The sequence below is a fragment of the Mesocricetus auratus genome, unplaced genomic scaffold, assembly GCF_017639785.1.
Source record: "Mesocricetus auratus isolate SY011 unplaced genomic scaffold, BCM_Maur_2.0 Super-Scaffold_6723, whole genome shotgun sequence".
NCBI lineage: Eukaryota > Metazoa > Chordata > Mammalia > Rodentia > Cricetidae > Mesocricetus > Mesocricetus auratus.
Genome location: NW_024429183.1, coordinates 6,603,418 through 6,617,222, shown reverse-complemented (window position 1 = coordinate 6,617,222; position 13,805 = coordinate 6,603,418). Strand labels below are relative to the sequence as shown.

Here is a 13,805-nt window from a genome sequence, read left to right as displayed (position 1 = left end):
GGGGGAAGCCATGCTGGCCAGCTTCAAGCCAAGGGGCTACTCGGAGTGCATAGTGACCATTGGAGGGGAAGAAAGAGTGTGAGTGTGGCAGGGGCCTTTCAAGAGGGGTATGGGGGAAGGGGGAGCTACACAGAAAATGCAGGGTTATCGTCTCTGTCTAAAGTACAACAGCAGTCGACTTTTTAAAATGTTAACCATCTGTAGACTACTGAAATTGACTGGTGATGGTGAGCAAAGCTGTAACACATCAGTTATGTATTTCCTTAGTTCACGGAAACCCACGGCCGCCATGCGCTGTATGTGCCCTCTCTACGACCCTAACCGGCAGCTGTGGATCGAGTTGGCCCCTCTGAGCATGCCGAGAATTAACCACGGTGTTCTGTCAGCAGGTACGCTCTGCTCAGGTTTAACACAACCTGACCAAGGAATGTGTCGTTTCAGGCTTATGCAGGTATACACATGTGATTTTTAATCCCAGTACTTGGGAGGCAGAGGCAGGAGGATCTCTATGAGTTTGAGACCAACTTGGTCTATATAATAAGTTTAGGTCAGCTAGGAATATGTAGTTGCATGCTGTCCCAAAAAAAAAAAAAAAGATAGGGGGTGTGGCTCAGATGGTAGAGTTCCCTAGGTTTGAGCTCCATCACCACCTGGTATGGTGACATAGGAGTTCCAGGCATCAAACTCAGGTTGTCAGCCTTTGCAGCAAGCTCTTTTACCTGCTGAGCCATTTCGCCTGCCCTTTTTTGTTCCTCATCCATTTTGTCTTCCCATGTTGCCTCTGCTCTTAGAAGTCCTGTCTGTCATGTCAGACCTTTATACTGCATTCTCTGCTTGTTTGTGTCAGCTTCTGGCCTTTTGTCTGTCTGTTCCAGGTTAAAGATTGCTGGGTTTTGTTTTTTTGTTTGTTTGTTTGTTTGTTTTGGTTTTGGTTTTGGTTTTTCGAGACAGGGTTTCTCTGTATTGTTTTGGAGGCTGTCCTGGAACTCACTCTGTAGACCAGGCTGGCCTCGAACTCACAGAGATTCTCCTGCCTCTGCCTCCCGAGTGCTGGGATTAAAGGCGTGCACCACCAACGCCTGGCTAATGATTGCTTTTGATTTATCTTGACCTACTTTCCAGCTCTGAGAATATGTTAGTCCACCAGGGGATTTTTCGTTTCCATTTCTTTGTGAATCTTGGTTCAGTGGTTCAGTGTCATTTAGTAGTCACGTGCGTTTCGGGGTGTGGTCATTACCACTGCTTTGCCTTCTCTGGTTATTCAGTACTTCAGGTCTTCACAGCACCATTGCCAGTGTTTGCTTCTGATCTTACTCCATGGGACCACATTTCTTGATGTGCCTGAGAGCCTTGCTGGATGCTCTTATTCGTAGAAAATGTAATGCCTTGCAGCATGACCGGTAGTCTGGGGCTTGAATGAAGGTGCTCTTTTTCCTCTATAGAGGTTTTACATTTGTTTCTGACGGTTGCAGGAAAATACTGTTGCTCCAAAACTGAGTTCAAGCTTGAAATTTCCTAAACAAGCAGGATGTTTAAATCAGTTAAGCTGGCCAAGGTGGGAAAAGGCACTGGCCACCACACTGAGGACCTGAGTTCAATCCCTGGGACTCACACAGTGGAAGGAGACAGGCAACTCCTGCAAGCTGTCCTCTGATCACATGCACACACACACACACACACACACACACACACACAAGTGTGTACTTGAAATTCTTTTAATTTTCGTTTTTTGAGAATGCCATACATGAGTGCATTATATTTATACCATTCCTATCCTTCCCTCTGTTCTCTCCAACTCTTCTGTGTCCCACCATGACCCCATCTCAAATTAGTACCTCTTCTATACACAGACACACACACACATACACACACATACACACACATACACACACACACACACCACAATCTCCTCAGTCAGTCAGTGTGGTCTGTTTGTACATGTGTCTAGGGTTGACCATTTAGGGTTGGGAAACCTATCAGGAGCTCATCCCTGGAGATAACAGATTCCTCCTTGGTGTCCATTGACTGCTTCTAGTGCTTCTTCTAGAAGCATCTGGAACCTTATGACTTTTTCCCCATCTATGCTGGCATGTGGCATAGTGTGGTCTTGTGCAGGCAACCAAACTGTTGAGAGTTCATTGATGCGACTTCCCTGCCCCGCCTAAAAGACACTGTCTGGCAGTAGACATCCTGGCCATCTGTCTCCTACAGTCTTCCACCCTCCCCTCCATGATGTCCTCTGAGTCTTAGAAACAGGGCTTGTGTTGTAAATGTCCCAGTTAGGGTCTGGCACCCTGTGGTCATTTATTTCTTGCATTGTGGCCGATTGTGCTCTCTGCAGTAACCTCGTCTGCCACAGACAGCGACTTCTTTGATGAGGCTGAGAGCCGCACTTACCGATAGAGTATGTATGGTGTCAAAAGTAATTTAAAAAAAGAAGTTGAGTACTGGTTCCAGCTGGCACACTTACTTATTTCTTCCCTCCCTCGGTTTTACAATGTTGGGAGTAAAACTTGGGACCTTGTCTGTGCTGGCCGTGTGCTCCATTACTGAACTCACCTCCACCACTACCCCAAGAGCAGGCTCAACAGTGTCTTGCATTCTGTTTTGAATGTCACATGGCCTGTGCCGAGTATCCCTGTGACCCTGAGAATAAATGTGGACTGCAGCTCAGATGCTGCTGGAGACCCACAGAGCTAGGGACTAATGTAATGAACTGAGGTAACCCTGAGCTGCCTGGGGACCAAAGGGGGCATCACCATTCTTCCCATCCTGTAGGGTGAGAATCACCTCATGGACTGCATTGAGTAGAGTGGCCAGAGTGACCAACAAGTTTGGATCTGTCACCAAGGAGCAAAAAGACTGTCAGGGTTGGAGACGGGAGCTCTAAATGTACCATAGCACCTGCTGATGGTGTCCTATGTGTCCCCTGTGCTTTTTACAGAAGGATTCTTGTTTGTATTGGGGGGCCAAGATGAAAATAAGCAGACCCTGAGCTCGGGGGAGAAGTATGACCCAGACGCCAACACGTGGACTCCTCTTCCACCCATGAATGAGGTATGGTACAGTGTGTCTCCAAGGTGTGTTTCTTTTCTCCTTGGCACTTTTATTGGTGTAGGTTCCGTGTAGGGAAAGAAGAGGCAGCCTGGCCACCCCTGCCTTTACCTTCCCTGCCTCCTTCTGGCCTCCTGCCTGGCACCACCTCCCTTATTGCTTCCCCAGTCTCGAGATGCCTTCCTTCTTTGTTCCCCACCTCTGCACACACTGATTTTACACGTTCCTACAGAGACTGCACACACGTTCCTACAGAGACTCCACAAGCCAGGAGTTTTCTTCTGTTCTACTTTGGCTGTGGGTGAATGATAAGTACCTTTGCCGTCTGTAATTCCTGATACTCTAGCATGCCCTGACCTTCCTGCTGCCCATCCTGGACTCAGGTAGTCCACACTACCTGGCTTTTGTCATCTTCAGTCTCCTCAGAAACCTACTTGCCCTAACTGCACAGAAGCAATGCCCCTGAGCCAGTTGTCCTGGGAGGAAGGTGCTCTGTAGGAGATTTGTAGGTTAAGCACACCATCTCTGCTGATGAGCCTGCATCTTTGTCCCTGGTCCTGAGAAGTGGCTGGCTCTGTCTGAAGAAGCCACACATAATAAGGAGGCATTCCAAGGAGAAACAGTGTAAACAAGGCTCCTCTTTGCTGGGATGCTGGAATAAAACAATGCCTGTGACATTTAGCAAACATGGAATATCCACTTTCTCCTACAAAGGTTTGTGGTGTCTTTCCAGGCAAGACACAACTTCGGGATCGTGGAGATAGATGGGATGCTGTACATCCTTGGAGGGGAGGACGGTGACCGGGAGTTGATTTCCATGGAGTGTTACGATATTTATTCAAAAACATGGACGAAGCAACCTGACTTGACCATGGTTAGAAAGGTGAGTAACAACAGGCTGCAGCAGCTTCTTTACAAGCTGACTTCAAAGTCAGGGTCTCTTTCTGCGCTTGGTTGTTGCAGTGGGGAGGGCCACACCCTGGGCCTCATGTGGCGCTCTGCTGGAGCGGAGACCCAGCGCACATCTTCATTCCTTCAGTATGCCTTTGGAAACTGCTGAGATCAAGGCTCCAGAATTCTGTCTCTGCTGGCAGCCTGCCTTCATGTCAGCAGTCACAGAAAAGCCTGTGTGAGTGTTTGTCTGCCTCTGAGCAGCAGCGCTGGGTTGCAGAGTCTGTAGAAGCTGCTCTGTGGATAACCTGATCCCTCCTACATTCCTCCCTCACTCCACAAGTGGAAAACTGCAGTGACTTCCTCCTGTGAGCCTCTCTCACTGAGACTCAGGCCACAGGCAGAGCTGTCTGTCAGTCCATCTGGCTATGACTCTGGTTCATGTCATGGACTTCCTGTCTTCTCTTCCTGTGCACCTGTCCCACTAGACAGTTGTGACAGAACTGAGCAGTTTATTGTTCCAAATACCTTAGCTCAAATACTGGTGAAAGGAGATGGCTGCTGGGAAGCCCCTTCTGCTCCCCGCCTCGCCCAGTGCGACACGGATAGAACTCATGGCTTGTGCATACCGGGCAAGTGCTGTGCCACTGCCTACACCCAAAAATTTTAAATCTCTTGTGGAAAGTTAGATTATGGGGGCAGCAAGAGGGCTCAGTGGGTAAAGGTGCTAGCTGCCAAGCCTGATGACCTGAGTTCAAGTGCCAGAACCCATGTGGAAAAAGGGAGGGAGCCAGGTCCAAAAAACCTTTCATAGGATTGTGGGCCGGGGTCCAGTATAGTGGCAGAACACTGGCCTGGCATGTTCAAGGTTCTGGGTTCTAGGCCCAGCATGGCCCCACAAAATAGAAAAGTATAGTTACTGGCTTCTTTGCTGAAGATGGCTGAAGACTCCTTTTTGGGGATTTCCAGTATGTGTTGCCAGCTCTTTCCATCTCTGAAACCCTGTGAGGTCATTCAAGGAGGCGTCACTGTTTTGCTGTTAGGAGTTGGAACTAGCCCTATGAACGTGACCATACTCTCTGGGTCAGTTGCTGTCTGTTAATTAAATTCTAATGACAAATGGTACCTCTCCCCACCATTGTTTTTTCAGATTGGCTGCTATGCAGCTATGAAAAAGAAAATCTATGCCATGGGTGGAGGATCATATGGAAAACTGTTTGAGTCTGTGGAGTGTTACGATCCACGGACCCAGCAGTGGACTGCCATATGTCCACTGAAAGAGAGGAGGTGAGGCCGAGTGTGTGTGACTATCAGTGTACCACTGTTGATGTATCTGAGGCCTCAGAGTATGGCATGTCCTAAAACAGAAAGCCCACATGCACATATAACATGGTATCGCTGTTACAGCGAACAAAAAGACTGGGGAAGAGACTCAGTGTTAGAGTGTGGTGTGCTGCACAAGTGTGAGGACCAGAGTTCAGATCCCCGGTACCTGAGTAAACGTCAGGCAGGCACTGCAAAGGCAGAGACAAGGGCTTCCTGAGGAAGCTGGCTAGCTGGACTAGCCCTGTTGGCAAACTCTGGGTTCATTTGACTTCAGCCTTGGGCGTCCACATGCGCACACATGTGTCTATGCACATAAAGACAAAAGCAATTGGGTCGGCATGGTAGCACATGCCTGTTGTCACAACACTTGGAAGACTATTGAGGCAAGAGGATTACTGTGAGTTCAAGGTCAATGTGATCTACATAGTGAGTTCCAGCCTACCCTGTCTCAAAAAGACCAACGAACAAAAGAGCAAGTAGTAGAGGAGTTAGGACTGGGGTCCTGGGTTCTAAGCCAACACCTGTGTTGTGTGGCCCTGCAGGTTTGGAGCAGTGGCCTGTGGTGTTGCCATGGAGCTGTATGTATTCGGAGGCGTCAGAAGTCGAGAGGACATCCAAGGCAGTGAGATGGTAACCTGCAAGTCTGAATTCTATCATGATGAGTTCAAGAGGTAAGCAGTCTTGAGAATTCTGCCCTGGTTCTCTGCCTCTGTGAATTGGACAGTCTTGCGGTCCTCATGCCTGCCCCTGACCTCTGTGTTTCCAGAGATGTGTGTCAGCTTGATTTCCAGTGGTGTCACCGGAAATTCTCTGTCTAGAGAGCATGTTCAGTACATGTAGATATTTTTTCAGTGCCTTCAGAAGTTGGTGAGTGCCTTAGTTGCTTTTCTATTGCTGTGGTAAGACGTGATGACCAAGGCAAATTATAAAAGTGCTCATTTAATTGGGCTTGCAGTTTCAGGGTTAGAGTCCATGACGATGGAGCAACGGCATGGTGGTAGGAACAGCCGAGAGCTCACGTGTTGATCCAAAAATTGGAGAGAGAGAGAGAGAGAGAGAGAGAGAGAGAGAGAGAGAGAGAGAGAGAGAGAGAGAGAGGTAGGAAAGGCCACAGTTTTTGAAACCAAAAAACCTACCCCCAGTAACACACCTCCTCCAACAAGCTACACCTAATCCTTCCCAAATGGTCCACCAACCAGGGATCAGGCATTCAAATATAAGAGCCCATGGGGCATTCTCATTCAGACCACCACAGTAACTTCAAGAAACACCATAGAACCTGGAACCTAGCACACATTTGTCATTTAGTAGTTTATAATTGGTCACCAGCTTTTAGGGTACAGTTTTGATCCATTAATATTCATGGACTGTTTTTTAAATATGTATTATTATTTTGAGACAAGGTATCTCCATGTAGGCCAGGCTTTTCTGAAACTCACTATGTCAGAGATCTGCCTACTTCCGCCTCCCAAGTGCTAAGGTTAAAGACGTGTGTACACCATCACACCTGTCCATAGGTGACCTTTTATGACGGGGCCTTCATCTACTTTTTCTGCTGCTGTCCAGAGGCTCCACACTGAACCCTCAGCTAACTCAGTTCCAGGCTGCTTCTGCCTAAAATGCCCCTTGTTGTCTATCTAGTTAACTTGGTCCTTTCCAAAACCACACTTTACTGTTACTCTCCAGAGAAAGCCTTCGCCGTCTTCCAGGCTCTCGAATGCTTCTCAGTGTCTGATCCCATATACTCTTTACATCTCCCTGTCTTTGTAACTGCTAAGCTGTGAATGTATACAGGGCAAGGTCCCATGTGGTCCACCCATATTATCCTCCAGCATCAAACTGACTGGCTTCAGATGTTCCATCTATGTCTGAGATACTAAAACTCTGATGGGCCAGAAATGTGTTTCAGCAGATAAAGGCACTTACCATCAAGCCTGATGACCTGAATTCAATTGTCAGGACCCCCAAGATAGAAAGAGAAAATTGATTCCCACAAGTTGTCTTCTGACTTCCACACAGCTTGTCACTTTACCCCCCCAACACACACACACACACACACACACACACACACACACACACACACACACACAGTAAATGGATAAATGCAAAAAGAAAAACCTTTTTTGGTGGGGGGGGGGGTTCTCTGTGTAACAGTCCTGCCTTTCCTGGAACTCACTTTGTAGACCAGGCTGGCCTCGAACTCACAGAGATCCACCTGCCTCTGCCTCCCGAGTGCTGGGATTAAAGGTATTTGCCACCATGCCCGGCTTAAGAAAACGCTTTTTAACGTGCCTGACAGGCCATGGCGTGCTTCTGTGGTGGGTGTTGTCCCTCCTCTCACACACTTTCCCATTCACAAGCATGAGGCAGTGTTGTCACTGCAGTGACCTGTTCAGATCCCCAGAGAAGATCATGGCTAATATTATGTGCTGCAGGCATGTTACCAGAGGGGGGTGCCATAAGATAAGGTCTGGTTTCCTGTCTTTGAGATTGCATGAATAATGAACAGATACAGGGCGGTAGACATGCATATGAATGTTGCCTGATCTGTCATGGACTTTCCATTTAGGATATTTTCAGAGATGCTTTTGCTTCCCATTACTAGGGGTAGACTATCAGGGGAATTTACTAGACAGTAAATGAGGCCGTTTAGACGGTATTTGCTCTGTGGGGGTGGGCAGAGGATGTCAGAGGCTTGTTAATTTCTTCTTTGATATGCCACTGTGGGGGCCGGTTGCCACAGCAGGAAATAGTATATTAATCTCTTGCCCAGATGAGCGTGAGACAGTCTGTCCCGCTTGATTAGCAGGCAGAAGCAGCATGTTTGGCTTTTGATAAAACACTGACACAAACCTTTTTCGTGACAACTGACTCAGTATGTAGTCAGCATGAGCTGCAATTTGTCTGAAGTCGTTTGCTTCCCATTTTATTCCTTTTGTCTGTTGCCTTGGGTGGGACTCAAATCTGACGGTAAAGTGTCCTGGCTGTCCCAGGGCAGCTGAGGTGCTAGAACCTCGGCGTTCCTACAGTCAGCCTGCTGCATGCTGTTGTTGATGAACTTGAGCACCCGTTCTTAGTACAAAACTATGACCCTATTAGTAGAAGTAGTGCTCTTCTGTTTCTGTTTGGTTTTTTCTTTTCCTTCCTTCTTTCCTTCTTTCCTTCCTTCCTTCCTTTTTTCCTTCTTTCCTTCTTTCCTTCCTTCTTTCCTTCCTTCCTTCTTTCTTTCTTTTTAATCTTCTTCTTTCATGACGGTCTCACTCTGTAGCCCTGACTGACCTGGAATTCTCTGTATAGTCCAGTCTTGCCATGAACTCACAGAGATCTGCTTGCCTCTGCCTCTCCATCATGCCTAGCTATAAATTTATTTTTTATTATTTATTTGGGTCTGTGTCTATGTCAGTGTGTACTCTGTGTGTGTGGGGTGTGTGTGTGTGTGTGTGTGTGTGTGTGTGTGTGTGTGTGTGTATGCCTTCTGGGAGGTTAAAACAGGATGTGAGCTCCCCTGGAGCTGAAGTTGTAAGCCACCAGATATGGGTGCTGGGAACTGAACCCTCTGAAAGAGCAGTCAGCATTTTTGAACACTATCTACCTCAGGAGAGAAGTGAGTCAGTCTGTAAATACTCGAAGCTCAGCCATGCAGGTCTTCATTGTAGCAGCCTATACACATATGCAAACACACAATCATACATGAATACATACACAAATATACAAAAAGTAATAAAACTGGGCTGGAGACATGGCTCACAGGTTAAGAGCACTGGCTGCTCTTCCAGAGGTCCTGAGTTCAATTCCCAGCAACCACATGATGGCTCACAACCATCTGTAATGAGATCTGATGCCCTCTTCTGGCTTGCAGGCATACAGTAGACAGAACTGTGTACATAATAAATAAATCCTTTTTAAAAAATTAAATAAAACTCTGTATCTATTATTGTGAAGAGATACCCTGACCACAGCAACGCTTATAAAGGGAAGACATTTAATTGGGGTGACTCACTTACAGATCAGATATCCATTCCATTAGCATAATAGTGAGACATGGTGCTGGAGCTGAGAGTCCTACATCTTGCAGGCAACCGGAAGTTGTCTGAGACACTGGGCGTGGCTTGAGCATATATGAAACCTCAAAGCCTGCTTCCACAGTGACACACTTTCTCCAACAAGACCACATTTACTCCAACAAGGCTATACCTCCTAGTAATGCCACTCCCTCTGGGGGACATTTTCTTACAATCATCACACCCTTCATCTTAAAAATTTTTTTTCACCAGGCAGTGGTGGCACACTCCTTTAATCCCAGCACTCGGGAGGCAGAGGCAGGCAGATCTCTGTGAGTTCTAGGACAGCCTGGTCTACAGAGTGAGTTCCAGGACAGCCAGGATTGCTACACAGAGAAACCCTGTCTCTCATGGGGGAAATTTTTTTTCAAATAAAATCCATACATCTCCAGCCTTTGTGTTCCAGGCTCCCCAGTGTTAGTTTATAAACAGAAAACAGCCGCTAAGACCTCTTGTCAGTGGCATACAGGACATTTGCCCGTCTGTAGAACACTGAACATGAACAAAACCAGATGCTGCACAGTCACTGCCAGGGCTCATCTGCTCGCCCCTGTGTCCCATTTCACATGTGAGGACACCAGAGCACAGGGAGGTAAGCATGCAGCAGACCTGGAACCCACGCTCAGGCATTCTGGCTGCAGAGTCCTCCAATGCACCCACCCCACTGGCCTGACTGTTCCCATAGACACTGTCAGAAAAGGCCCACCTGCAGCAGGACAGTGTTCCTGGTATGCTTTCTGCATGCTGTGGAAGCTGCCAGATGAGCAGTCTGTGTTAGATTGTAAGGAATCTCTGTCTTTCCTGTCTTTGTGCCCTATTTTTAGGTTAAAACTTTCCTGGAAAAATGCCATATCTTACTATTTTCTGTGGTTTCTGAATTAAAAAAAAAAGGCCACGGCACACGGAGAGCAGGGACTTCTCTCTTCCTGGAAGTTCCTGTGTCCCTATGGATTTGTCCCTCTGCCCTCCTCTTAGTTGTGCCCACACTCTGACAGGGTCCTCTCATCTGTCTCACTCTCATGTCACTGCCACACTTTGCCTTTCACACTCAACAAGGGGTCTCTTGGGCACCCACCTTCCCCTGCTACACCCTGCCATGGACTCTTTCTTCATCCAGAGCAGCACTGCACATGCATCCAGAGCAGCACTGCACATGTATACAGAGCAGCACTGCACATGCATCCAGAGCAGCACTGCACATGTATGTATACAGAGCAGCACTGCACATGTATACAGAGCAGCACTGCACATGCATCCGGAGCAGCGCTGCGCATGCATCCGGGGCAGCGCAGCACATGTGTTCTCCCTTCCCAGGCTTCGGCAAAGTGAAGCAGACACTGTTGTCCACTGATGCCTCTCATGTGGCATCTTCCTTTCCCGAGTCCTTTCACTTCTGCCTGAGTTTCCTGCCTTGACACATGGTCCTTGTGTTAACTGTGAAGCTGCGTTGCCAGTGCCACCTTTTCATCTTTGAGTGTACGACTGAATAGGGATGCGTGACACCTGGACAAATGTTAGTGACCCTTGGGTTGGGGACATTTGGAACAGGAAGGGCTAAGTAAATCCCTGAAACTGCCCTGCCCTCCAAAGCCAACAAACCCGCTATATCCCAAAGGAACTGATAGAAAAATTGCAGGCATGTGAAACCTATAACTCCATCCAGTTCACTTAGAAAGGTAGAAATGGCTGGGCATGGTGGAACACACTATAATCCTAGTACTCAAAGACCAAAACAGGAGAATTTCTAATTCAAGCCAATGCCAATACATACCGAAACCTTAGGAGGGAGAGTACGGGAGGAAGACAGTGTGCCATGTCCTCAGCTCTGTTGGGTGACTGGGCTGATCTCCATTGCTGTCCAGATGTGGGGCATCTTGGACAGGCTGTGTCTTTCCATCCCAGGCCTTGCTCTGCAACTGTTGAGGTAGCTGATGCTTTCTCTCCATCCCATCTGCAGAGAAGTTTCTCTGTCTCGGTCTTAGAAGGCAGGGCCAGCAGTTAACCTGTGCATTGTGGTCTCAGAGCTGAGTCAGCCATGTATGAAAATTGGTCATCCTGGTGTTCTGCAGAAACCCTACACTGCCTGCCCTTGCTGACCATGCCATCCCGTTTGGATCTAATGGTTGGGTAGAAGGGAGCTCTTGAAGTAGTGAGCAGGGGAGTGAACTCTACTTTTGACCTCATCACTTTCAGTCATGGTTCACCCTGGAGGCAGAAACCACACCAGTAATCTAAACTCATGAGCTGGAAGGATCAGAAGTTAAGGTCTTCCTTAGGACATTGGAGACCAGCTGGGGCCCTGTCTCAGAGAAAGAGAAAGCAGGAGGGTAGGTGAAACAGAGAAGAAGGAGAGGGAGATATTAGCTTTATTGGTGGTGACTTAGCTTTATTTTATAATCTTGGGCAAATTATCTTGTTTCCTTGTTTCTTGGAATTCAAAATAAGGAAGCTGCCTGTTTCATAACAGTCAGGGAAGAGTCGGTTGAAGTGAGTGATCGTCTTTGTGAGCTGTTTCTATATTGGCAGTTGACATCAGACTTCGCTCCCCTACTACACTGGCTCTTTAGCTGCTGTGCTGTGCTGTGGAGTGGATAGGCCAAAGTCTGCACTGAACTGTAGGCGCTATCCTGAACAGTGGGGCCTCAAGGCTGAACTGAGTAGCTTTGATTTGGCATGCCTGTAAGCTATTAGTGGGAAATGGGTCACAGTTTCCTGAATGAACATTACTGCATGGCAAAGCCTAAATTGTATCTGTCTCACATGAAAGTCAGAGAACAGCCTTTGCAGGAGTTGATTCTCCAACGTGGATCCCAAGGATCAAACTAAGGCAACAGGCTAAGCAGCAAACACCCTCACCAGCTGAGCCATATCTGTTTTCAGTAACTTTTATATTTTTTTATATTTATAAGTGTTTTGCCTGTATTATATGTATACCATGTGTGTGCCTGTGGAGGTCAATAGAGGGCATCAGATCCCCTAGAAATGTAATTTCAGATGGCTCTGAGCCACCATGTGGGTGCTGGAAATTGAACTTGGATCCTCTGCAAAAGCAACAAGTACTCTACACCATCTCTCCAGCCCCTGCAGTAATTTTAGTCTCTAGAAAAGTTTCAGAAAGTCAAGGCATTCCCATGAGCCATTCATTTAGCTTCTAATGCTAGTGCCTCCCTTGTCAGGATACAGATGTCAAAACTACTCAGTACTGGCTAAAGTACAGATTGTCTGCAGTGTCACCTGCTTTCCACCAACATGTCCCTTGCCTCTGTTCAGCCTAGTTGCCCACAGGTGCTGTGTTTCCTTGCTATCCCTGAGCCTGTAGTAGCCCTTGTCTTTCCTGACTTTGGCACTTGAAGGTTAGTCAGGTTTTATTTTTCTAGAATGCCTTTTTTAAAGGGATTATCTCATTTTTATTTCTGTGTATGTTCTCTAAAATGAGGAGATTTTTGAATGAACATTTTGCAAAGTAGGTACATAAAGTAGCCAGTAAGCTGGTGCCAAAATATCCAGTATAGCTAGACTTTAAGGGACTTCTCACTGTTACAGTGGCTCAGTCCTCAAAGGAGTGAGGGCACCAAGACCCAGTGAGATGAGCAGTTGGGATCCCACACCTCACTAAGTAGAAAACAGCAGTGTTGTACTTTGGGTAAGAGGAACATTTTCTCATCACTTATATGGCACATGTCCTTTCCGCAGAATCCAGCCGTTCTGAAAGTCCACCGAAAACTAGAACCAAACAAGACTCACCTAATGACCCTGACCATTGTAGCCAGAAGGCATCCAGATGAATGCAACAAGTATGATAGGACTTGGACAATAAGCATACCCCTGGGCTGGAGAGATGCTCAGTGGTTAAGACCACTTGCTGCTCTTGCAAAGGGTTGGGATTCAGTTCCCAGTACTCACATTAGGGGCTCTCAGTTGCCTGTGACTGCAATTCCGGGGCTTTGACTTCATCCTCTGACCTCTGTAGGCTCTGCACTCATATGCACATACCTACACAGACACACAGTTAAAAATTTAAATTGGGGTGGGGCAATAGTATGTGAGTGGCATAAGCCACACATGAGTGAGTAGCTGTGGTGTCAACAGAGGCGGCCCCACTCTGTGGGAGTCACTGTATTGGAGCCTTTGCTGTCTGTCTTGACCACAGCCAAGGTCCCTGCGAGTGAAGTGGGGGTCAAGAGTGGCAGTACAGTGTGCTGATGGTGACTTGCCAAGTTGCACTGACGATGCTTGTCTTCCTAACGATGTCATTGTACTTTTAATTTCCTGAGTTGTATCTGTTGGCCTTGCTTCCAGGTGGATCTATCTTAACGATCAGAACCTGTGCATCCCTGCCAGTTCATCCTTTGTGTATGGGGCTGTCCCCATAGGAGCCAGTATTTATGTTATCGGGGACCTGGACACAGGTGAGAATGCCGCATTGGTGTCTTGGGAACTGCTTCCCAGGGCTCAAGTGCACCAGCTCAGCTC

The 13,805-nt window shown here is 47.4% G+C and overlaps 1 protein-coding gene across 1 annotated transcript in view; it reads left to right on the top strand.

The window, feature by feature from the left end:
* The window catches only part of Gan (gigaxonin), a 60,851-nt gene that overhangs the window by 36,048 nt on the left and 10,998 nt on the right, over positions 1-13,805 (top strand). Inside the window, 7 exon segments of the mRNA XM_040736261.1 lie at positions 2-78; positions 268-389; positions 2,945-3,057; positions 3,788-3,937; positions 5,096-5,232; positions 5,814-5,942; positions 13,632-13,741. Of these exon segments, the coding sequence (XP_040592195.1) occupies positions 2-78; positions 268-389; positions 2,945-3,057; positions 3,788-3,937; positions 5,096-5,232; positions 5,814-5,942; positions 13,632-13,741 (838 nt within the window).